Source organism: Bombina bombina, chromosome 11 (genome assembly GCF_027579735.1).
Source record: "Bombina bombina isolate aBomBom1 chromosome 11, aBomBom1.pri, whole genome shotgun sequence".
Classification (NCBI taxonomy): Eukaryota; Metazoa; Chordata; class Amphibia; order Anura; family Bombinatoridae; genus Bombina; species Bombina bombina.
The window spans coordinates 73,314,566-73,342,065 of record NC_069509.1 but is presented as its reverse complement, the minus strand read 5'-3'; the positions used below and the strand labels follow the sequence as shown (position 1 = coordinate 73,342,065).

The 27,500-nt window shown below is 38.2% G+C and overlaps 1 protein-coding gene across 1 annotated transcript in view; it reads left to right on the top strand.

Moving 5' to 3' along the window:
* The first annotated feature begins 1,167 nt into the window (after nucleotides 1–1,167).
* B9D1 (B9 domain containing 1) overlaps nucleotides 1,168–27,500 on the top strand; it is a 440,314-nt gene continuing 413,981 nt past the window's right edge. Inside the window, exons 1-2 of the mRNA XM_053695026.1 lie at nucleotides 1,168–1,330; nucleotides 7,415–7,483. Of these exons, the coding sequence (XP_053551001.1) occupies nucleotides 1,271–1,330; nucleotides 7,415–7,483 (129 nt within the window). The 5' untranslated portion in view covers nucleotides 1,168–1,270. The remainder of the gene's footprint in view (nucleotides 1,331–7,414; nucleotides 7,484–27,500) is intronic.

Genomic DNA, 27,500 nt, shown 5'->3' with positions numbered 1-27,500 from the left:
TAAATGAGTAAGAGGAAAATTACAGCTAAACACAAACACTGCAGAAATGTAAAAATAGCCATTGTCATTAAGGGTAAGAAAATTGAAAAATGGTCCGGTCATTAAGGGGTTAATATCAGTAATAAAAAAAAGAAGATGGAGGGGAGGAAGACAAACAGTGATGTAAGTCCATCTGAAGGAATTAGGAAAACTACTACAAAGAGACACAGGTAAAGGGAAGAAAATAAATGAAATATAAGAGAGAATTTTTTTTTAAAGATTTGCTTTTTTTTATATACTTTAAAACCAATATTTCAAGCCAAGACTATACCAACCTCTGCTGGCTTTAGAATGGAAGCATCTTCCTCTGAGCAGTGCCCGGGCGAGAGGAGTTAAAAATACAATCTAGCTACGCAAGTTGCGCAGTACTACGCAACGTGCGTAGGGAGATTGTAATTTAACTCCTCCTCCTCTTATCGGTTTTCACTGATGTTCAGCCAGGCACTGTAGGGCGTTGCGGCGCGATGGGGGTGACACCATCAGAGGAGATGAATTCCTGTTTGATGGTGTCAAGGACCACCAACATCTTCTCGTAGACCACGGCGACCGCTGCTCTAAAGTATACCTAGGTACAGATAACAAATTTGATAATAGAACTTAAGTGAATTTAAAAGGGTCTTAAAATTGCTTGATTTGCCTGAATCATGGTGGACGTTTAATTTTGACTTCCTTTAAGAATATACACACGCCTGTTAACAAATTAAGGAACAGTGAGTGCTAGAAAAAGTATCCTCAATGTTTGCATCGGTCAAAATCTGCTTGTACACAAACTGTCATATGGGGGGACATTGTACTCTACATACATTTTAATCTGCCGCACCAGCTAGAATTTTAATATAATGCAATAGCGGCACCTACTGGGCACTAAGGTGCTATGCAAGTTGGAATTCTTTCTCAATATAATTCAGCACAATTCTATAACCGTTTTCTTTTGGGATTTTTTATATTCTCCTTTCGTTGTTTATATAACATTTATGTGGTACGTTAACATTTGAAGGCTAAATATAAATATTTTATTTAACTCTTTAAAGTCACCCTCCTTCTATTTCCCTTACAGTTGAATCGTAACTTAATGAAGTTTGTCTTTTTCCACTTTCCGTAGTTCCCGGTTGCTATGCACGAAGCGTCCCTTAGCAACAGCTTAGCACTTTTCTTACGCCCCAAATCGCCCAAAGATTTTACCCAAAACCCGGCTTTGGTTCTGTGACTCCTGCTTGCTATAGGTTCCGTCATGGCTTCCAATGTGAGCGTCTTTCTGTTGAACGTGAATGGTCAAATTGAGAGCGCTGAGGTGAGGCCTAAGAACACCGCATGGCCTAACCTGGGATACCTGAAGAATAAGGGATCTGGGAAGGTGGTGGGGCATGGAACAAGTATAGAATATATATAAAGGAAAACAAGAGGGACAGTTATAATATATGTCAAGGTAGGCGACAAATCAAAAGTGGAAGAGATAGGGAGGGAAGGAAGAGGAGAAATAGAGACTGAAATAAATAAACAAATAAAGGGGAGAGAGCGAAAGGAAAATAGAGAGGGGAAGAAAGAGAGAGAAAGAGAGAGAGAGAAGGAAAGAGAGGAGAGAAAGAGAGAGAGAAGGAAAGAGAGGAGAGAAAGAGAGAGAGAAGGAAAGAGAGGAGAGAAAGAGAGAGAAGGAAAGAGAGGAGAGAGAAGGAGAGAGAGAGAGAGAGATGGGAGAGAAGGAAAGAGAGGAAAGAAAGAGAGAGAGAGAGAAGGAAAGAGAGGAGAGAAAGAGAGAGGAGAGAGAGAAGGAAATAGAGGAGGGAAAGAGAGGAGAGAAAGGGAGAGAGAGAAGGAAAGAGAGGAGAGAAAGGGAGAGAGAGAAGGAAAGAGGAGAGAAGGAAAGAGAGGAGAGAAAGAGAAGGAAACAGAGGAGAGAGAGAGAGAGAAGGAAAGAGGAGAGAAAGAGAGGAGAGAAAGAGAAGGAAAGAGAGGAGAGAAAGAGAGGAGAGAAAGAGAGACGGAAAGAGAGGAGAGAGAGAGAAGGAAAGAGAGGAGAGAAAGAGAGAGACGTAAAGAGAGGAGAGAGAGAGAAGGAAAGAGAGGAGAGAAAGAGAGAGACGTAAAGAGAGGAGAGAGAGAAGGAAAGAGAGGAGAGAAAGAGAGAAGGAAAGAGAGGAGAGAAAGAGAGAGACGTAAAGAGAGGAGAGAGAGAGAGAGAGAGAAGGAAAGAGAGGAGAGAAAAAAACGAGAGAGAAGACATATAAAGGAGAGATATAAAGAGAGAAGACAGAAAAGGAAAGACAGAAAGGAGACAGAGAAAGAACATGAGAAAGGAGACAGAAAGGACAGAGAAAAATAAAGAGAAGAGGGAAGAGAGAGAGAAATAAAGAAAGAGAAAGCGAGAGGGGGAGATACATTGAGAAAGGAAAAGAGAGGGGAAGAGAGAGAAAGAAAAAACAGAGGAGAGATAGAGAAAGGAAGAGAGAGAATAAAAGATAAAAATAAGATAAAGAAAGAAATACAGAAAAAAGATGGATGGGGAGAGAGAAAGGTGAGAGAAAATCAAAGAAAGGTTGATAGAGAGATGACAAGGTCAAAAAAGAGATAACAGGAGAGAATAAAAAGGAGAAAGAGGGATATAGAGAAATAGACTATTTTCTGCAGCTTACATTAACAATTCTCACACTATCTAAAGAAGATTTAGCCAACAAATTGTATGGAATTTATTTCCCTTATAGATATAATAAATAATGATAAATGTGATTAAAATATATTCTAGTTTATGAAGTATTTAGTGACATGTTGGTTTATCATTTTTCACATTATTGGTGTTTATTATATTTATTTGGTTTTATTCTTTGTGTCACTTAAGTCACACATTTTATCACAGTGTATATCCATTATCTTCAACCTGTCCTAGATATACAAATTGGATATTTGTGGATCAAATGCTGTCGGAACACGTATTTACATTTTTTTAGCAATAGGTCAGAATAAGTGTTTTTGTAAAGATAGTCCTTTGCAAGGTGTGTTCTGTATTTGAAAGTAGGGTATAACAGGAACAGATTTATATATTGCATTATGTGGCTTTAGCTGTCCCATCTACAAGCACAATTTGTTATAATATCTGTGACCCATTTATTTATTTTTTCTAAATAATCATTGAGAGTTGTCTGATGGGAAATTTTACTAAATGCCACAAGATTTTACAGGGTTCCAAAATAGAAACTGATCATAAACCACAAGTAAACAGTGGAATCCGATCAAATTTTTCATAGCCGTAATACTGTTGATCACAATCTCACAGCTACACTGTCAAGAGTGGAGATCTTGCTAATACATGGAATCCTATTGCTAGAATGTTGACAATCAATGACTGCTATGTAAATGGAATTTTGGGTAATTTAGGGTCAATGTAGGATTATGATTAACTCCTTGATTCCCAGGGCTCAAAGCTTTGTAGCCCTCCCTGGCAAACAAGGTTTTAAAAGTTATTTGACCACATTAGGGCTTCCTGTGATATTACTGTATAGGTGACACCCCTAAGATGACATTCTTCCCATGATTAAATTGTGACAGCAATAGCATCATAGCCACTGTATTACTTGTAGCCACAATATTGTCGTTGAAGTGGAAATCCTGTTGAGAACCTTGAACAATTTTAGAAGTTGACATAACCCATCTCTGATACTTCTATATCTTCACTGATGATCACTATAGATCTATTTGCATATTAATATAACAACGTGAAGTAGAAATGTTGTCAAAAAATAATAATAAGTAAATAAAACTATTTTTATATGTCCACAGAGAGCAGACAATCACCTATTTCTACCTGCAGGAGGGGCTATATCATTTCAGTAAAATTTTGCAATGTTTAAAGTCATGTAAAGTCCTTTTAGTCCGGGAAAGCTATTTTCTTCTCTTTGTTGTTCCTCTGTTTTGGAATGGCATACAATTAACCTATTATATCTAAAAAAAAATCCATTATTAAATAATTATAGGGATATTAAATCCAAATTTTTTCTTTCATGATTCAGATAGAGCATGCAATTTTAATCAATTTTCTAATTTACTCCTATTATCAATTTGTATTCGTTCTCTTGCTAATTTTATTTGAAAAAAAGCAGGAATCTAAGCTAAGGAGCCGGCCCATTTTTGGTTCAGCACCCTGGATAGTACTTTCTGATTGGTGGCTACATTTAGCCACCAATCGGCAAGCGCAACCCATGTGCTGAACCAAAAATGGGCCAGCTCCTAAGTTTAAATTCTTGCTTTTCAAATAAAGATAGGAAGAGAATGACGAGAAATTGCTAATATGAGTAAATTAGAAGGTTGCTTAGTATCCCTTAATGTATCTTTCCTGAATGCATCATAATTAATTTCAAGGTGTATAGATCCCTTTGAGCCGTGCATGGACTAAAGTGCATAGCTGGAATTTTTTGGAAGCCACGGTGTATACAAGACTGGGCCCTTACAATTACTTCTACTCTTGCTCTGTGCAATAGGAGGCAAACTTGGGGATATTGTAAAATATTGTGTCACAGGCAGTTATGTGCTAGTGGTGGCTAGTATGACGTTAGCCCAGGTGCAGCACCGTATGCTTCGTACCAACAGTAATTTTTTGGAGCTCACAGGAGATCCAGCGCTACAGTCACAAAGTATAGTGTGCAAAGCTGAAGGGTTACTGTACAAACCCAAAAAACTCCACGTCAGCAGCATTGCTTCAATGTTGCCATCTTCGTTTATTTTAAAAGGAGCAAGTATAAAAAACAGACTACGTTTTGGGGATGATGACCTTATTCATTTCAGGTACAAAGTATAATACAAAAAAGCTCTCTTAAATACCTCCACATGAGGGAGCTGGATTGGAATATATTTTTGTAAATGGGTGCAGCTAGATTTAGATATCTTGTATCTGCTTTTTGTACATTGTATTTTAGTGATATTATTTGCACCCACTAGGTGGTGCTATTTACATATTCTTGTTTTGTGTTAGAAAGGTTTAAAGGGACGGTCTACACCAGAATTTTTATTGTTTAAAAAGATAGATAATCCCTTTATTACCCATTCCCCAGTTTGCATAACCAACACTGTTATATTAATATACTTTTACCTCTGTGATTACCTTGTATATAAGCCTTTACAGACTGCTTCCTTATCTCAGTGCTTTTGACAGACATGCAGTGTAGCCAATCAGTGCAGGCTCCTAAATAACTCCACGGGAGTGAGCACAATGTTTTCTATATGACACATATGAACTAGTACTGTGTAACTGTGAAAAACTTTCAAAATGTTATGAGCTAAGAGGCGGTTTTCAACGGTTTAGAAATCAGTTTGAGCCTACTTAGGTTTAGGTTTTAAAAAAAATACCACCAAGGGAACAAAGCAAATTTGATGATAAAAGTAAATTGGAAAGTGGTTTAAAATTGAATGTCCTGAATCATGAAAGTTTAATTTTGACTAGACTGTCCCTTTAAGGAGGATAGAGTATTATACCTGTGTGCAGGTATTTAAAGGGATAGTCTAGTCAAAATTAAACTTTCATGATTCAGAAAGAGCAGAAGTTTTAAGAAACTTCTTAATTTATTCCTATTATCAAATTTTCTTCATTCTCTTGGTATCTTTATTTGAAAAAAGCATAAATTTAAGCTTAGGAGCCGGCTCATTTTTGGTTCAGCACCTGGGTAGCACTTGCTGATTGGTGTCTAAATGTAGCCACCAATCAGCAAGCACTATCCAGGGTGCTGAACCTAAAATGGGCTGGCTCCTAAGCTTTACATTCCTGCTTTTTAAATAAATATAGCAAGAGAACTAATAAAAATTGATAATAGGAGTAAATTCGAAAGTTGTGTACAATTGCCTGCTCTATCTGAATCATAAAAGGAAAAGTTTGGGTTTAGTGTCCCTTTAAGATTAAAAAATAAATGGAATCGGTTGCTGACGTTGAGTTTTTAGTAGTTTTTTTGGATGCCACCTCAGGCAAATGTGCCAAGGTTCACCTCAACTGCTCTAAGCTGTGCTACAATTAACCTTTTCCTACTTTAGAGGGCCATTATATAATATTAAAAGGACATTAAACCCAATATTTTTCTTTCATGATTCAGATAGAGAATATCATTTTAAACAACATTCCAATTTACTTCTATTATCCAAATTACTTCATTCTTTAGATATCCTTTGTTGAAGAAATAGCAATGCACATGGGTGAGCCAACACACTAGGCATCTATGTGCAGCCACCAATCAGCAGCTATCTAGATATGCTTTTCAGTAAAAGATATCAAGAGAATGAAACTAATTAGATAAAAGAAGAAAATTAGAAAGTTGTTTAAAATGGCATGCTCTTTCTAAATCATGAAATAAAAAAATGTGGGTTTCATATCCCTTTAAGACTAATGACCCTGCACCTCTGTGTGTTTAACCCCCGCAAAGGGGTTACACATAGTAGAAGTACCGCTCGGGACCCACAAAGCTCTTCTGGTCTATTGCAGAAGCTGACTCTGATCCAACCAGTAGCGCTAGTTGCATGACCAATCTGTGTAACTAGCAGTAGCACTGCTGATTGGATTAGCGGCTGTTGCGTGGGTTAAACTCATAGAGGTGCAGGGTCGCTAGTCTAACAATTACAAACTGTAACAAATTAGAGCATGTCATCATTTGACTATAATGTCCCTTTAAATATGTTTTCCTCTATTCGATGGAATGTAACCCTTTTCATAATACATGATTACAATAAAAGAAATTGACATATGTATAAGGCACTAGAAGTCATTATGTTATAAAGTGTGCCAGATTTAAAGTGACAGTCAAGTAAAAAAAAAAGTATATGATTTAAATAGGGAATGCAATTTTAAACAACACCCCAATTTACTTTTATCACCAATTTTGCTTTGTTCCCTTGGTATTCTTAGTTGAAAGCTAAACCTTGGAGGTTCATATGCTAATTTCTTAGACTTTGAAGACTGCATCTAATCTGAATGCATTTTGACCACTAGAGGGCATTAGTTCATGTGTTTCATATAGATAACATTGAGCTCATGCACGCAAAGTGACCTAGGAGTGAGCACTGCTTAGCTGAACTGCAAGTCTGTCAATGAACTGAAATAAAGGGGCAGTGAGCAGAGGCTTAGATACAAGGTACCGTAATTACAGAGGTAAAAGTTAACATTTAGAAAATGTTCTCATTCTGATTTCAAAGTCTTTGCCTGGGTCTGTATAGTTTCCTCTTTTATATCTAAATTTGTTAAAAATTTGTTAAAAACCCCCCAAAAACCTTTATTAGTCTAGACATTGGCTAGTCTGTTATATGGAGATTAACTTTAATTTCAAGTGTAGGATTTTGTTTGTCAACAAAGGAGCATTTTACTAAATCATTTTACTAAATCTATTCTTTTTTTTATTGTTTTTTCCAGTTTCCAGAATATGATGAACTCTACTGCAAGTACTGCTTTGTATACGGACACGACTGGGCACCTGTATCTGTAAGTTCTTAGTTTGATTTTATTCTCTTAATGCTAAAGGGATAATATAATACATTAATAAAATGCTATAATTCCTTAAAACCTTTTCTCGTTACATAAATACTTTTGCGTATTATGTGTTTAACTCCCTCCCTCCGTAAATGGATTAAACACATAGTTAAAAGGATAGAAGGTCAAATTTGAATTGTGCATGGGTGCATTTCAATTTTGAGTAGAAACATTTTTGCAATATACTTTTATTAGTAAAAATGCTTCTAGTAAAAGATATTACTCTTTTTTTTATTGACATACGCATATATGATATGAGTGCCCGTGCGCCAGCGTTTAAACACCACACCTTCTCATAGAATCACCAGTGGCACTGATGCAATACACACCACGTCAGCTCTGTGAGCAGGCGCAGTTGTTGAACGCTGATGCTTTAGTGATACGCAGTATTATGTGCATAAGTTGCTGATACAGTAATAACGTTTACTAGAAGCATTTTCGCTAATAGAAGTATAATGAAAAAAATGAAAACTATAATTCACCCATGCATATTTCAATTTTGAGATTTCTCTGCCTTTAACCCCCTCGCTGTGCATGATGACGTGGTCATCATCTGCACAATGAATTTAGTGCAGATGACAACCATATGTCACCATCCCACAGAGGGGGGGGTGGTTTTGGAGCTCATCGTGGCCTCCTCTGCAATTGCCACAGCATACCAGGTGATCAAGTGGTCAGGCATTGCCAGGAGAATCCAGGGTTATTGCAGAATTCTTAAAGTGATGGTAAATCCTAGCATTTTTTAAACACTAGGATTTACCAGTGATACAAATAAAGTGAACTGTCAGTCATGAAGTATAAAAAAACTTCATGCTGAAAATGTCTTTATTTGCAGCAAGTTTATGCCCAGATGAGCGCATCCAGCCACCCACTGTAAAACGATATTTCCTCAATGATCATTTTTTCATCTTTTGCCTGCGGGGGCTCTAAATAATATCTTCTCCTCCATGTTTGTCCCAAATGGACAGATGATCTATTATTTACAAATTAAGTATGTCCTCTTTCAAATGATATGTCACTTTTCCCCATAGAATATAGTTGAGCACCTTTGCTAATAGTAACCTTTTATTTTTAATTATGGGGACGGAGGCTTTTACAGAGCTCCTGTCTCCAGCCTCTGAGTGGTTTGAGACCCCTCTTGTGAAATGTCCCCCTCTTTTGAATGAGGAGTCACACCTCTCTAATTTGCAGGTAAATAGTTACCATGTTTGATGAGGGAGAAGGAACACTTTTAGAGCACCTGTCACCAACACCCCCCCATAAAACACAGAGAGGTATGAGACCCAAGTATGGAAAGAGGGGAGTGTCCACTTTCCAATGAAGGGTTTAATGCCACTGTTAAAAGGCAGTCAACTGTCTACTAGGGGACTTTTACTGTCCTCTGGACTTTAAAATGGACCCAAGCGCCTCAAAAAAAGTACTACAATGGGACCCCTCTTTTCACATGCTGAGTTGGCTATCAGCTGATGACCATAGCAACAGCGATTACCTAACAGGGCCATAGACATATGGAATAAAAATAGTGGGGTTGGTATACCTTGTGTATAGAGAAACTTAAGACATTTTATTTGAAAGCAGCAGTCCTAATTTTTGTAATGATCCTGTGTCCATCCAGATGCCAGGTTATTGTCAACACAATGACAAATACCTTTCAGCAAAAAAAATCTATTTTCAGTTCCTGGCGATTTTTAAGATGTTTTTATTGCCCACCCACCATAGAAATATATCTGAAGACTCTTTATTTGAAAGACTGAGTTTCCCCCTTTTCAAATAAATGTTTTCTGTTCTAATAACGGTCATCTGATTGTCATTGTAATAAAAATCACCTGGCAGCAACCGCTAGCCTCATGGTGTTGTGTAGTGGATCTCAGGGCTCATAGATCTTCTTTTTCTGTGAATTAGTACAAATAATAAAAATGTACAGGTATAAAAATTAATGGGAGGACTGGGTGAGTGTAAAAATAGAATACATTTTTCAGGTGAAATTTTGCATAGGATGATTTCAGTTCAAGTATTTATAAGTCTATTGATTTATTTTTACTGTGCTGAGTTTAAACAGGGGTAGAGCATTTGAGGATGCCACTTCGGCCATGTTTTCCTGGGCACTTATGAGTTACACATGCTGCAGGGTGTGCATGGAGGAACATGCATTGTGCTGCTGGACAGCACAAATAGTGACCCTGGACAGCACAATGCATGTTCCTCCCTGCGCACCCTGCAGCATGTGTAACTCATAAGTGCCCAGGAAAACATGGCCGAGGAGGCAACCCTTATGCAGACACTGTCAAACTGGATAAAGTTACTAATGTGAGAAATCAGATTTTTTTTTTGTAATATTAAAATGCATCTAATATTTCTATGGTTAGATATTTTATATCTATTTATTGTCTGCATAGATTGCAAGATGGGACAAAGTAACAAACACAATACATTTTGTCTTCTAATTTTAAAAAGTAATATTTATATGACAATAAGAGTACAGGTGGCCCTCGGTTTACAACGGTTCAATTTACACCGTTTCAGAATAACAACCTTTTTTTCCAGTCATGTGACTGCTATTGAGAAGCAGTGCATTTATTAAAATAGCCAGTAGGTGGAGCTGTCCACTTGTGTTGCAGCAAAGCCAAGCAAGCTGAAAGTAATCAGTTTAACCAAACCTAAGCTATCGAGAAGATTTCAAAGGAACAAGATCTTTCTGTCTATAAATCAGTCCAGATTGGAATTCATAGAAAGAACTGTTTGCAGAAAAATGCAAGTGAAGTCTGTGTTCTGTGATTATTTTATTAGGTTTATAATGCTGTTTAGCAAATGTTTTTGTTCATTTAATTTAGTTTAATTATATATTCTGTGTTGTGGGATTATTTTATTAGGTTTATAATGCTGTTTAGCATTTAAAGTCTTCATTTCAAAGCTTTAAAAATAATGTATTAGGTGTTACTTATGACAATTTTGAGAGGGGCCTGGAACCTATCTCCCTCACTTCCCATTGACTTACATTATAAACTGTGTTTCAATTTACAACGGTTTCAATTTACAACCATTCCTTCTGGAACCTAACCCCAGCGTAAACTGAGGGCTACCTGTATAACATTCTCAATAAGAGTGTTCTGGAGTGCTGCACTGTGCTAAATCTGGAACGTAATTTGAAAAGGGACTTGAAACCCAAAACTTTTTCTTCATTATTCAGATAGATCACTGGTTTTTCAAACCTGTCCTCAGACCTCCCCAACAGGCCAGGTTTTCTGGATTACCTTGAATGAGAGCAGGTAAAATAACCATGTTTACTAATCAGCTGTAGGGATGGGCGAATGTTTTTAAAAATTCAAAATTCAAAGCGAATTTTGATACATTCGTTTGTTCAAATCGAATTTTGAATGTTTATATAACATTCTTACATTCTATTTTCGAATTTTCGTTTTTTAATTTTTCAATAACATTAGAAAATATTCGTTTGAATAATAGAATGTTTAGCTATTTATTTTATATCGCATTCAATTTCAAAATGTAATATTCCAATTCGAATGTGACATTCAAATTCAAAATAGTATTTCTAGTCTATTACTGTGTTTTATAAATATAATATTCAAATTCGGATGTCGTATTCAAATTCGAATATTACATTTATAAAACACAGTTGTAGACTAGAAATACTATTTCGACTTCGAATGCTACATTTGAATTTTAAAGTGACATTCGAAAACTAAATAACATTCGATAATAGAATTTTTAAGAATATTCGTTCTTATCAACATTCAATTATGTAAATCGAATTTCTACAATAACATTCGTTCTAACATTCAAATTCGAATATAAGCACATGCGCCCATCCCTAATCAGCTGATTATTTCACCTGTGATCCAGTTCAGATATCCTAAAATCTGGCCTGTTAGGGAGGCCTGAGGACAGGTTTGAAAACCAGTGAGATCGAGCATACGATTTAAACAGCTTTCCAGTTTACTCCTATTATATAATTTTCTTATTTCTCTTGGTATCCTTTGCTGAAAAGCATACCTAGGTAGGCTCAGAAGCTTGGAGCTATCTGCTGATTGGTGGCTGCACACATATGCCTGTTAGCATTGGCTTACCAATGTATTTAACTCATTCCCAGTAGTGCATTGCTGCTGCTTAAACAAAGGATATCAAAAGAATGAAGCAAAATTGATAATAGAAGTAAATATGAAAAGTTGTGTATAATTTATGCTCTATCTGAATTATGAAAGAAAAAAAAAATAGGTTTCTTGTCCCTTTAAAGAATAATTACTCCTATACTGGTTTTGATGAATGATGCTCTCTTTTTATTTTTCCCATCATACATGGCAGCAGTTAATTTCCTTTTTGCACATTATCTTCAAGTTTCTAACCAAATGTGACTTTTACTAATTTCTCTGACTGATGAATTCCGAGTCACTGTGAATGTCATGCCGCGGGGTATCAGAGTCTGATCACATTTAGACATTTGCTGAGCAGCATTAATAAGATATGTGCCAATCTATTAATAGGCTTTTGTGCTCTAATACACATTTTAAAACAGCTTTTTCATCAGTCACATATTGTCGTCTTTATTCATTTTGCAAAGACACTGGATATATTAGATAAGATGTGCAGCTCAAAATATCTGTAATTTTACAGATATTTGTTTAACTCACCCAAAGGGAGGGGTTAAGTAATGTGCTGTCAATTCTGAGCTGATTAAAAACTTGCAATTGGCCGCTACACACATATGCTGATGCTGATTGGTTAACAAGCTGTGTTCAGCTCAGCAGCAGACTTTATGCATTTAACCTCTTTGCTGCGTTAAACATGGAATTATAGACAAGCCATAGTGAACTAAAAATGGACATTTTACAATTAAAAATGTCTATTATTAATTTAAAGGAACATGAAACACAAAAAGTTTCTTTTATGATTCAAATAGAATATACAATTTTAAACAACTTTCCTGTTTACATCTATTATCTAATTTGCTTTGTTCTCTTGGTATCCTTTGTTGAAAAGCATACATAGGAGCTTGGATCTAGCTGTTGATTGGTGGCTGCTCTTCTATGCCCCTTTTGTTTGGCTTACCAATGTGTTCAGCTAGCTCCCAGGATTTTTTAATATAGGATACCAATAGAATGAAGTAGAATCAGGGTTGTGTGAATTGTATCTCCCGGCGACCATGGCAGCAGACAGGTAGCATTTTTTCATAAATAGCTTGTCAGGCAAGCGGGGCTGCAGTCTCATCCAAAGAAGTTTTAAAAAATAGACTTTATTGCAACTATTAAAAAATTGTCAAGATACAACCGGAGCCAAAAAAGCCCCAGAGAGGTGCGCTGGATACAGGCCAATGAGATTTCCCTGATGACGGCAGCACTCCCGACAGAGACAGACGAAGTGATAGATCCTATGGAGAACAGAAACAGAGAGGGGCCAAATAGGAAAATAACGTCTGAAGAGCAGCAACACAGCACAATATGCGGTCCCTCCTACAGAAAACTACTCACAGGAGCAGCGGCACATCAATAGTGCCAGACACAGCAGGTCGGATCTAATGAGAGTCGCCCGACAGACACACCACACGGATCAGGAAACCCAGAGCGTCAGACGGTCAACACGATCCAATCCGGTGACAGCAGTCGGCAAACCAAGGAGGTGTGGTGGAACGCCGGTTCCGGATAGGTGGTTAGAGCGTAACCCACACAGGGCATGCAGGATAGTGCCAAAAAAGAGGAGCAGGCAGTATATAATTTAAAAGACTGTTTAATAATAGTCAGTAAAACATGCAACGCGTTTCTCAGCTAAAAACTAGCCATTTCATCAGGCTGTATAAAATACCTTACTCCTCATGCACAATATAACTACTACAAAGTCCAATCAAAGCACAGCAAACAACACACACCCCCCTAAAGGTGCGGTTATGAGTAAAAAATAACCCATCCAATCATATGTAGGAATAACCATCAACCCTAAAAAGGGGGGCGTGTGATAGTCTCGCCCATTGATGCCGACCTGTCACATTACAAATATCACAAACAGCCATAATACCGCATAATGTATATACACACAATACCTATGTGACATGACATAAAAACTGCTTGTATATATACAAAATTATACAATACAGATACTAATAATAATATTAATCTAAAATCTAAAAACAACATAGTGTCCATAATAGACCAATATTGTAAACAAAAAATATATGAAAATACAGTATATATGTGAAAATTTACAGAAATAATAATGAATCTAATAAACATATAACTGTATTCAGTGCATTACAACATTACAACATCATGGTGATAAAATACAATTCATAGTCTAAACATAACATTATAATAATATTGATCCAAGCTCATGTTATATCCACCAGGCCAATCATAAAACAGTGTGTCATTCTAATCTATCTTCAATAGCTAACTCATAGGCCAGATAGGCATGGGGATACGGGAAGAAGGAGAGAAGAGAGGGAACCATCAATAAAGACCTATATCTTCTAAATAGTGACCCATTCGGAATGTAAGAAATATTATTGGCTCTGTATGAGCAACCCCTAAATAATTAATGATGAGAAAAAAAAAAAAAAAATATATATATATATATATATATATATATATATATATATATATATATATATATATATATATATATATATATATATATACATAGACCATACATCTAAACCTGTATTATTGAAAGGCCGCCAAGTCTATATTGAGATTTAGACCCGCAGGATGTAGACTCTTTAGTACATGGATCCAGTAGGTCTCTCTCTACCCAAGTCTAGACAATCTATTACAGGGAGTGCAGAATTATTAGGCAAATGAGTATTTTGACCACATCATCCTCTTTATGCATGTTGTCTTACTCCAAGCTGTATAGGCTCGAAAGCCTACTACCAATTAAGCATATTAGGTGATGTGCATCTCTGTAATGAGAAGGGGTGTGGTCTAATGACATCAACACCCTATATCAGGTGTGCATAATTATTAGGCAACTTCCTTTCCTTTGGCAAAATGGGTCAAAAGAAGGACTTGACAGGCTCAGAAAAGTCCAAAATAGTGAGATATCTTGCAGAGGGATGCAGCACTCTTAAAATTGCAAAGCTTCTGAAGCGTGATCATCGAACAATCAAGCGTTTCATTCAAAATAGTCAACAGGGTCGCAAGAAGCGTGTGGAAAAACCAAGGCGCAAAATAACTGCCCATGAACTGAGAAAAGTCAAGCGTGCAGCTGCCAAGATGCCACTTGCCACCAGTTTGGCCATATTTCAGAGCTGCAACATCACTGGAGTGCCCAAAAGCACAAGGTGTGCAATACTCAGAGACATGGCCAAGGTAAGAAAGGCTGAAAGACGACCACCACTGAACAAGACACACAAGCTGAAACGTCAAGACTGGGCCAAGAAATATCTCAAGACTGATTTTTCTAAGGTTTTATGGACTGATGAAGTGAGAGTGAGTCTTGATGGGCCAGATGGATGGGCCCGTGGCTGGATTGGTAAAGGGCAGAGAGCTCCAGTCCGACTCAGACGCCAGCAAGGTGGAGGTGGAGTACTGGTTTGGGCTGGTATCATCAAAGATGAGCTTGTGGGGCCTTTTCGGGTTGAGGATGGAGTCAAGCTCAACTCCCAGTCCTACTGCCAGTTTCTGGAAGACACCTTCTTCAAGCAGTGGTACAGGAAGAAGTCTGCATCCTTCAAGAAAAACATGATTTTCATGCAGGACAATGCTCCATCACACGTGTCCAAGTACTCCACAGCGTGGCTGGCAAGAAAGGGTATAAAAGAAGAAAATCTAATGACATGGCCTCCTTGTTCACCTGATCTGAACCCCATTGAGAACCTGTGGTCCATCATCAAATGGGAGATTTACAAGGAGGGAAAACAGTACACCTCTCTGAACAGTGTCTGGGAGGCTGTGGTTGCTGCTGCACGCAATGTTGATGGTGAACAGATCAAAACACTGACAGAATCCATGGATGGCAGGCTTTTGAGTGTCCTTGCAAAGAAAGGTGGCTATATTAGTCACTGATTTGTTTTTGTTTTGTTTTTGAATGTCAGAAATGTATATTTGTGAATGTTGAGATGTTATATCGGTTTCACTGGTAAAAATAAATAATTGAAATGGGTATATATTTGTTTTTTGTTAAGTTGCCTAATAATTATGCACAGTAATAGTCACCTGCACACACAGATATCTCCCTAAAATAGCTATAACTAAAAACAAACTAAAAACTACTTCCAAAACTATTCAGCTTTGATATTAATGAGTTTTTTGGGTTCATTGAGAACATGGTTGTTGTTCAATAATAAAATGAATCCTCAAAAATACAACTTGCCTTATAATTCTGCACTCCCTGTATAAAGATGAGACTTAGGAACAAACTCGATCGGAGTGATAGAAAAACATCTGATGTCACCATTATGTTGCAAATTACAGTGTCTGGGGACACTATCGGCTAGATTTAGAGTTTTGTCGGTAACGACACGCGTAGCTAACGCTGGCTTTTTTCTGGCCGCACCTTTAAAATAACTCTGGTATTGAGAGTTCACAGAATGGCTGCGTTAGGCTCCAAAAAAGGAGCGTAGAGCATATTTAACGCAACTGCAACTCTCGATACCAGAGTTGCTTACGGAAGCGGCCAGCTTCAAAAACGTGCTCGTGCACGATTCCCCCATAGGAAACAATGGGGCTGTTTGAGCTGAAAAAAAACCTAACACCTGCAAAAAAGCTGCGTTCAGCTCCTAACGCAGCCCCATTGTTTGCTATGGGGAAACACTTCCTACGTCTGCACCTAACACTCTAACATGTACCCCGAGTCTAAACACCCCTAGCCTTACACTTATTAACCCCTAATCTGCCGACACCGCTATCGCTGACCCCTGCATATTATCGGATCAGCCAATCGGATTGAACTTGATTCTGATTGGCTGATTTCATCAGCCAATCAGAATTTTCCTACCTTAATTCCGATTGGCTGATAGAATCCTATCAGCCAATCGGAATTTGAGGTACGCCATCTTGGATGACGTCCCTTAAAGGAACCGTCATTCTTCAGTTGGACGTCGCCGGAAGAAGATGGGTCCGCGCTGGAGGTCTTCACGATGGAGCCGGTCGTCATCGGATGAATATAGAAGATGCCGCTTGGAAGAAGATGGTTGCCGGTCCGGATCTACTCTTCTTCCCGGATAGGATGAAGACTTTGGACCCTCTTCTGGACTTCTTCAGCCGTCGGATGATGGATTTCTAGCCCCCTCTTGGGTTGGATGAAGATATCGGAGCCAGGACGGATCGGTGTGATACCCGGTGAGGTGAAGACAAGATAGGAAGATTTTCAGGGGCTTAGTGTTAGGTTTATTTAAGGGGGGTTTGGGTTAGATTAGGGGTATGTGGGTGGTGGGTTGTAATGTTGGGGGGGGGTATTGTATGTGTTTTTTTTACAGGCAAAAAAGCTGAATTCTTTGGGGCATGCCCCTGCAAAGGGCCCTGTTCAGGGCTGGTAAGGTAAAAGAGCTTTGAACTTTAGTAATTTAGAATAGGGTAGGGCATTTTTTTATTTTGGGGGTCTTTGTTATTTTATTAGGGGGCTTAGAGTAGGTGAAATTAGTTTAAAATTGTTGTAATATTTTTCTGATGTTTTGTAAATATTTTTTTATTTTTTGTACTTTAGTTAGTTTATTTCATTGTATTTATTTGTAGATATTGTATTTAATTAATGTATTGATAGTGTAGTGTTAGGTTTAATTGTAACTTAGGTTAGGATTTATTTTACAGGTAATTTTGTAATTATTTTAACTATTTTAGCTATTAAATAGTTCTTAACTATTTAATAGCTATTGTACCTGGTTAAAATAAATACAAAGTTACCTGTAAAATAAATATAAATCCTAAAATAGCTATAATATAATTATAATTTATATTGTAGCTATATTAGGATTTATTTTACAGGTAAGTATTTAGCTTTAAATAGGAATAATTTATTTAATAAGAGTTAATTAATTTCGTTAGATTTAAATTATATTTAACTTAGGGGGGTGTTAGTGTTAGGGTTAGACTTAGCTTTAGGGGTTAATACATTTATTAGAATAGCGGTGAGCTCCAGTCGGCAGATTAGGGGTTAATGTTTGAAGTTAGGTGTCGGCGATGTTAGGGAGGGCAGATTAGGGGTTAATACTATTTATTATAGGGTTAGTGAGGCGGATTAGGGGTTAATAACTTTATTATAGTAGCGGTGCAGTCCGCTCGGCAGATTAGGGGTTAATAAGTGTAGGCAGGTGGAGGCGACGTTGAGGGGGGCAGGTTAGGGGTTAATAAATATAATATAGGGGTCGGCGGTGTTAGGGGCAGCAGATTAGGGGTACATAGCTATAATGTAGCTGGCGGCGGCGTGCGGACGGCAGATTAGGGGTTAATAAGTGTAGGTAGCTGGCGGCGACGTTGTGGGGGGCAGATTAGGGGTTACTAAATATAATATAGGGGTCGGCGGTGTTAGGAGCAGCAGATTAGGGGTACATAAGGATAACGTAGGTGGCGGTCGGCAGATTAGGGGTTAAAAAATTTTAATTGAGTGTCGGCGATGTGGGGGGGCCTCGGTTTAGGGGTACATAGGTAGTTTATGGGTGTTAGTGTACTTTAGAGTACAGTAGTTAAGAGCTTTATGAACCGGCGTTAGCCCAGAAAGCTCTTAACTACTGACTTTTTTCTGCGGCTGGAGTTTTGTCGTTAGATTTCTAACGCTCACTTCAGACACGACTCTAAATACCGGAGTTAGGAAGATCCCATTGAAAAGATAGGATACGCAATTGACGTAAGGGGATCTGCGGTATGGAAAAGTCGCGGCTGAAAAGTGAGCGTTAGACCCTTTCCTGACTGACTCCAAATACCGGCGGTAGCCTAAAACCAGCGTTAGGAGCCTCTAACGCTGGTTTTCACGGCTACCGCCAAACTCCAAATCTAGGCCTATGTTTTTTGTAATTATTTTCCATATTGCGTACATGCTCAGACCATCTGATACTGAGCCTCCTACATGTATGACCAACGTACTGTATCCCACATACACATGATAATAAATATACAACATAGTGTGAAGCACATGATATATGACCAATAATGGAAAAAAATTGTCCAGTCACATTAGATTTAAATGTCTCTATTGTTTGTGTGCAATCCAAGCAACAGCTTACATCTACTGACTCTACATCAATAGGACCCTAAAGATAATGATCTAGACTTGATGGTAAAAGGGTTCTCAATTCTTCGATGTTTCACTATTTTGCTGGGAGCCAACATGGTCTTTAAATTCGGTGCTCTTTTATACACTATCTTTGGTTTTGAACCTATTAAACTTCCCAAAATAGGATCCTTAGTCAAAATCCCCCAATGTTTCATAAGGATTTGTTTTATCAGACTATGATGACAATTATATTGGGTAATAAATAGGGCATTATACTCTTTACTACTATATTCATTCTCATTCTTTTTATTCGATTTTAAGAAATAGTCATCTCTATTGTCCAATTTCTTTCTTCTATAACTACTGTCTACAATATGTGAAGGATAATTTTTCTCTATAAACCTTTCCTTCAGTATCAAACTTTGGGTCTCAAAATCCGCAAGCGTACTACAATTACGCATAATCCGTTTGAACTGGCCGTAGGGCACATTTAGTTTCCACTGGTAATAATGATGACTTGTAAAGTCTAAGTAACTATTATAGTCTACTGTCTTAAAATGGGTAGTACTTTTGACCTTCCCCTTGTCAAATTTAAGTGCAAGGTCCAAAAATACTGTAGTCACATTGTCTATGGCACTAGTGAAGACAAGTCCCCTGTCATTATTATTTAGTTGTTCAACAAAAAGATTGGCAGAGACCAAGTCCCCTTTCCAAACAAAAATCAAATCGTCAATGTACCGCCCATAGAATACCAGGTTCGCCCCATATGCAGGGTCATAGATGTAATACTGCTGAAATGACCCCATGAACAAATTGGCATAACTGGGGGCGAACCTGGTACCCATGGCGGTACCCTTGACTTGAAGGTAAAACTCATCCTGAAACATAAAATAATTATGCCTAAGTATATAAGATATGAGTTGTATAATAAACTCACTTTGACTTTCAGGAAGGTAAGGATCTTGTTGTAAATAATCATATACTGCCACAATCCCCAATTGATGAGAAATATTAGAATATAATGCTTGTACATCGCAAGTAATCCATAATAAATCAGAAGTAATGGTAAGGGATTCTAATTTATTAATCAGATCTGAAGAGTCACGAATATAAGAATCCAGACCTATCACATATTTTTGTAAAAAATAGTCGACATAGGAAGAAACATTATCAGTTAAACTTCCTATGCCCGCTATTATGAGACGACCTGGAGGACATAGTGGATCCTTATGCATCTTGGGAAGATGATAATAAAAAGCATAGTTTGGTTCAGTAGGCACCAAATATTCTTTCTCTTTTTTGTGTATTATGCCCTCCCTAAATGCACGGTCCACAAGGTCCACCAAGATAGTTTTGTATTGGGAAGTAGGGTTGTATTTTAGTCTTATATAGTATATGGGATCATGAAGAATTTTCGTAGCCTATATAAGGTAATCGTCCAGATTCTGTATCCGTGTAGTGTGTCTGTCGGGCGACTCTCAATAGATCTGACCTGCTGTGTCTGGCACTATTGACGTGCCGCTGCTCCTGTGAGTAGTTTTCTGTAGGGGGGCCTCCTATTGTGCTGTGTTGCTGCTCTTCAGACGTTATTGTCCTATTTGGCGCCTCTCTGTTTCTGTTCTCCACAGGATCTATCACGTCTGTCTCTGTCGGGAGTGCTGCCTTCATCAGGGAAATCTCATTGGCCTGTATCCAGCGCACCTCTCTGGGGCTTTTTTGGCTCCAGTTGTATCTTGACTGTTCTTAGGCTTCGGCCTTGAGATGCAGTATTACATCTATGACCCTGCATATGGGGTGAACCTGGTATTCTATGGGCGGTACATTGACAATTTGATTTTTGTTTGGAAAGGGGACTTGGTCTCTGCCAATCTTTTTGTTGAACATCTAAATAATAATGACAGGGGACTTGTCTTCACTAGTGCCATAGACAATGTGACTACAGTATTTTTGGACCTTGCACTTAAATTTGACAAGGGGAAGGTCACAAGTACTACCCATTTTAAGACAGACTGTAATAGTTATTTAGACTTTACAAGTCATCATTATTACCCATGGAAACGAAATGTGCCCTACGGCCAGTTCAAACAGATTTGGCGTAATTGTAGTACGCTTGCGGATTTTGAGACCCAAAGTTTGATACTGGAGGGAAGGTTTATGGAGAAAAATTATCCTTCACATAGTGTGGACAGTAGTTATAGAAGAGCGAATTTGGACAATAGAGATGTCTATTTCTTAAAATCGAATAAAAAGATTGAGAATGAATATAGTAGTAAAGAGTATAATGCCCTATTTATTACCCAATATAATTGTCATCATAGTCTGATAAAACAAATCCTTATGAAACATTGGGGGATTTTGACTAAGGATCCTATTTGGGGAAGTTTAATAGGTTCAAAACCAAAGATAGTGTATAAAAGAGCACCGAATTTAAAGACCATGTTGGCTCCCAACAAAATAGTGAAACATAGAAAAATTGAGAACCCTTTTACCATCAAGTCTAGATCATTATCTTTAGGGTCTTATCGATGTGGAGTCAGTAGATGTAAACTGTGTGCTTGTATTGCACACAAACAAGAGACATTTAAATCTAATGTGACTGGAAAAATCTTTTCCATTATTGGTCATATATCATGTGCTTCACACTATGTTGTATATTTATTATCATGTGTATGTGGGATACAGTACGTTGGTCGTACATGTAGGAGGCTCAATATCAGATGGTCTGAGCATGTACGCAATATGGAAAATAATTACAAAAAACATAGTGTCCCCAGAAACTGTAATTTGCAACATAATGGTGACATCAGATGTTTTTCTATCACTCCGATCGAGTTTGTTCCTAAGTCTCATCTTTATAATAGATTGTCTAGACTTAGGCAGAGACCTACTGGACCTACTGGATCCATGTACTTAAGAGTCTACATCCTATGGGTCTAAATCTCAATATAGACTTGGCGGCCTTTCAATAATACAGGTTTAGATGTATTGTCTATATGTATGTGTGTATATATATATATATATATATATATATATATATATATAACATCAGAAAAAGACCTTGCACTCGCTGGATTTTTTAACAAACTTTTTTACTTGACAAAATTAGTGACGTTTCGTGGGACAGTGTATCCCCTTCCTCAGACAGTGAATGCTTCAAACATTAGTGAATTTATACAAACAAACAAATAACCCCTCCCCCCAATTAGCAAGAAAAAAACGCCAAAAGTGTTGCTATGGTGACCATATGTCACAAAGTGAACATCATATATAGGCTGTAATATAAGCGATCAATGCTGTGACTGTGCAAATATTCATATTAAAAGACCTATAGCATTACAGACATGGTAAACAAATTAACATTCCACAGTTATGGTAATCACGACGTACCCCTTATAACTGTTATTATCTGGGGAGCCAACCAATATTGAAAGCCTCATGTGTTGTGACCTAGGTGGTCAGGCACAAAGTACATATATGTGTACAAACTCACAACCTACCATGAATGCAAAACAAACAAAGTTCTAATGCCGATCGCCGTGTCCCACGCCACCGCAACTGCACCCGCACTAGGAAAGACAGGCAAACCCGGAAGTGCATCGGCCGATCACGTGTGTGGCGATGCACCAATCACCCGGGTTGCGGTTGGGGTTGCCATGGCGATGGGTCACAACGATCCAAATAGAAACAAAGAAACAAGTCAACGATATTCTATAGCAAATTAGCTACTAAGCGTAATTAACAGCACCAGAACACTGAACCCTATCATTGTTATAACACATATCAATCAATACTTATAATGCGCGCTGCTACAGTGACTATACCACTACTATAAAGATAATCACACTATATACAGCATGACAATCCTGCCGTAATATGATAGGGGTATATTAATATCATACACTGAACCCTAAAGCGCATATCTATCAACACTCATAGTGGGCGCTGCTACAGGGACTATACCACTACTGTACAGTTACTATACAATATATACGTGTACCATGATGGGGGGTATATACAAAACTGATACACGGTAGCACCGCCCATTAGAAGAAGGTGATCTTAGATGGGAGACCCCACAACCCATGAACCATCCCAAGAGAAAGTACCCAAACACCCCAAAGAGTAAAAATAATAAACCAGATGGTGAATAAAACACAACTATAAATATAGTGATAAGGGATAAATAAAACAAAAACAAAAATTGGGATAAAACGTAATAAGAAAATAAAATAGAAGAGAATAAAAATAAGAATAGACACCAAAGACAGAAAAAGACAATCGAACAAAAATAGGAGAAACAAGAAGGGAAAAAGAGAAAGAAAGAAGGAAGAAAAAAAGAAGAAAAAGGGGAGAGAAAAAAAGGAAGGAAAAAGAAAAACAGAAAAAATAGAGAAAAAGACAGTAAAAGTATCAACAAACCACAAGTGAGGCATAATAGAAAGTGAACAGCAAGAAGGGAATAAAAGGTAAGCTAGTAACCAACAAAACATCGAATAGAGTGTGGACTCTCAGGTAGGTAAGTCGGGATAACATGGACTCTCATGATCCGTAAGGCAGATCTCCATAAGGGCTGAATCTAATTTACAAGAAACAATGCCAGTCAAACATAGTATTGAGTCCATGTGGTTGCAGGGTATTTAAACGAAAGATCCATTTAGCCTCAACTTGTAGGAGAAGTGTATCCCTATCACCCCCCCGCCTTAATGGGGGGACATGATCAATTAGGGTGAATCTCAGATCATGGAGTCCATGGCCTTTCTCCACGAAATGCCGAGCCACAGGTTGATCACTAGAGCCCTTCTTAAGAGCCGTTCTGATGGATGACCTGTGGTTAGCGAACCTGGTTCGGGCATCGTCAGTTGTTTTTCCCACATAGAACCGCCCACAGCTGCAATTTAGTAGGTATATCACATGAGAGGTGGTGCACGTCAGCACATGCCTAATCTTGAACCTCTGGTTGCGATGGGGATGTCCAAACGTTGGTCCTGGAATCATGGCGTTACAGGTGGTACATCCCACGCATCTATAGCATCCTGGTTTCTTTCTCTGTGTCAACCATGTCTCAGGGTTGTAGCAATGGGTGGGATCCGTGAGCATCAACAGATCTTTTAAATTTTTATCACGTTTGTAACCCACTCTCGGAGGTTGCCACTTGTTGAATGGGAGAGAGGGGTCACCTTGAACGATGTGCCAGTGTTCTCTTAGTGTTACACCTAAGGCTCTAGTTGAAGGACTATATACCGTGGTAAAAGTCATCCGCTGCTCATCTTTAGGATCGGTTCGGGTAGACATCGTGGTATCATTTCCCACTCCCATTCTACTCTGTTTAACAAGGTGCGGATTGTATCCTCGTTGTACAAATCGTTGCTGCATCTCATCAAGTTGCTGGTGTCTTCTGGTCTCATCACTATTATTTCTTGCGGCCCGCTGCAGTTGGGCTTTCGGAATAGCCCTGAGGAGTGCTGTCGGATGGTTACTTGTGGCGTGTAGGATAGAGTTCCTGTCCGTGGGTTTCCTAAACAGCGAGGTACCCAAATAACCACTCTCTGTTTTGAAGATGTTTAGGTCCAGGAACTCAATACTTTCCAAATCGTATTTGAGTTTAAGTTTCACTGGATTATTGAGTGAATTCAGTTCTTCAAACCATCCTTCCAACTCTGTAGCTGTACCCCTCCAAATAATTAGCAGGTCGTCTATATACCGTTTGTAGTATATTATTCCTGGATTCTGGTATATCCTCATCACCTGTAGTTCATAGTGCTCCATGTATAAATTGGCCAGTGAGGGGGCCACGTTTGATCCCATGGCCGTACCTGATATTTGTTGATGGTACTTTCCCTCGAACCTGAAATAGTTGAGACGTAAGCTCAGGTCTAGCAGTTTTATCAGGAAGTCTCTAGGGGGACCAATATAGGGATGTTTGTCCAAAGCATCAGCCACATACTGTTTCCCAGTCTCATGTGGAATAATTGTATATAAACTATTTACTTCTGCTGTGACCAAGATATATGGCTCCTCGAACTTGATAGTTTTCAGTTCTGCAATCAGCTGTGACGAATCCCTAAGGTATGACCTCATATTTCTCACGAGGGGCTGAAGAAAATGGTCCACATAGATAGCTAACCTAGAGGTGATAGAATTCCGGGCAGAGACAATTGGCCTCCCCGGAGGCTTCTCCAAAACCTTGTGGATTTTGGGAAGTGTGTACAGTATGGGACAGACTGGATGTTTAATCCTCAAGAAGCCAGCTATGTCTTCATCAATCCACCCTTCATCCAATCCTTCTTGAACCGCCTGATGTATCAGGATTTGGAAATTATTAGTTGGATCCCTTTGAAGTGGTTGGTATGTCTCATTGTCACTAAGTTGCTGTTTGATTTCATCACTATAGTATTTGTAATTTAGTACGACTACCGCACCGCCCTTATCCGCGGTGCGGATCACAATGTCAGGGTCCCTAGACAACGTAGTGATGGCAGCCTTTTCCTCTGGACTTAGGTTAGTGTGGTATTTATTGGACTCATATCTTCTCAGATCTTGAGAGACCAATCTCATGTAAGTTTTAATACTTGCGTTGTTGCTTGAGGGGTCAAACGAGCTTTTGTTCTTAAACTTGTGTGTGTCACTATCTGCGGACTGGACATTGAAGAATTCTTTTAGTCGCAGAGACCGCTGAAATTCCAGTCCGCAGATGGTGACACACACAAGTTTAAGAACAAAAGCTCGTTTGAAGATGATAATAAAAAGCATAGTTTGGTTCAGTAGGCACCAAATATTCTTTCTCTTTTTTGTGTATTATGCCCTCCCTAAATGCACGGTCCACAAGGTCCACCAAGATAGTTTTGTATTGGGAAGTAGGGTTGTATTTTAGTCTTATATAGTATATGGGATCATGAAGAATTTTCGTAGCCTATATAAGGTAATCGTCCAGATTCTGTATCCGTGTAGTGTGTCTGTCGGGCGACTCTCAATAGATCTGACCTGCTGTGTCTGGCACTATTGACGTGCCGCTGCTCCTGTGAGTAGTTTTCTGTAGGGGGGCCTCCTATTGTGCTGTGTTGCTGCTCTTCAGACGTTATTGTCCTATTTGGCGCCTCTCTGTTTCTGTTCTCCACAGGATCTATCACGTCTGTCTCTGTCGGGAGTGCTGCCTTCATCAGGGAAATCTCATTGGCCTGTATCCAGCGCACCTCTCTGGGGCTTTTTTGGCTCCAGTTGTATCTTGACTGTTCTTAGGCTTCGGCCTTGAGATGCAGTATTACATCTATGACCCTGCATATGGGGTGAACCTGGTATTCTATGGGCGGTACATTGACAATTTGATTTTTGTTTGGAAAGGGGACTTGGTCTCTGCCAATCTTTTTGTTGAACATCTAAATAATAATGACAGGGGACTTGTCTTCACTAGTGCCATAGACAATGTGACTACAGTATTTTTGGACCTTGCACTTAAATTTGACAAGGGGAAGGTCACAAGTACTACCCATTTTAAGACAGACTGTAATAGTTATTTAGACTTTACAAGTCATCATTATTACCCGTGGAAACGAAATGTGCCCTACGGCCAGTTCAAACAGATTTGGCGTAATTGTAGTACGCTTGCGGATTTTGAGACCCAAAGTTTGATACTGGAGGGAAGGTTTATGGAGAAAAATTATCCTTCACATAGTGTGGACAGTAGTTATAGAAGAGCGAATTTGGACAATAGAGATGTCTATTTCTTAAAATCGAATAAAAAGATTGAGAATGAATATAGTAGTAAAGAGTATAATGCCCTATTTATTACCCAATATAATTGTCATCATAGTCTGATAAAACAAATCCTTATGAAACATTGGGGGATTTTGACTAAGGATCCTATTTGGGGAAGTTTAATAGGTTCAAAACCAAAGATAGTGTATAAAAGAGCACCGAATTTAAAGACCATGTTGGCTCCCAACAAAATAGTGAAACATAGAAAAATTGAGAACCCTTTTACCATCAAGTCTAGATCATTATCTTTAGGGTCTTATCGATGTGGAGTCAGTAGATGTAAGCTGTGTGCTTGTATTGCACACAAACAAGAGACATTTAAATCTAATGTGACTGGAAAAATCTTTTCCATTATTGGTCATATATCATGTGCTTCACACTATGTTGTATATTTATTATCATGTGTATGTGGGATACAGTACGTTGGTCGTACATGTAGGAGGCTCAATATCAGATGGTCTGAGCATGTACGCAATATGGAAAATAATTACAAAAAACATAGTGTCCCCAGAAACTGTAATTTGCAACATAATGGTGACATCAGATGTTTTTCTATCACTCCGATCGAGTTTGTTCCTAAGTCTCATCTTTATAATAGATTGTCTAGACTTAGGCAGAGACCTACTGGACCTACTGGATCCATGTACTTAAGAGTCTACATCCTATGGGTCTAAATCTCAATATAGACTTGGCGGCCTTTCAATAATACAGGTTTAGATGTATTGTCTATATGTATGTGTGTATATATATATATATATATATATATATATATATATATATATATATATATATATATATATATATATATAACATCAGAAAAAGACCTTGCACTCGCTGGATTTTTTAACAAACTTTTTTACTTGACAAAATTAGTGACGTTTCGTGGGACAGTGTATCCCCTTCCTCAGACAGTGAATGCTTCAAACATTAGTGAATTTATACAAACAAACAAATAACCCCTCCCCCCAATTAGCAAGAAAAAAACGCCAAAAGTGTTGCTATGGTGACCATATGTCACAAAGTGAACATCATATATAGGCTGTAATATAAGCGATCAATGCTG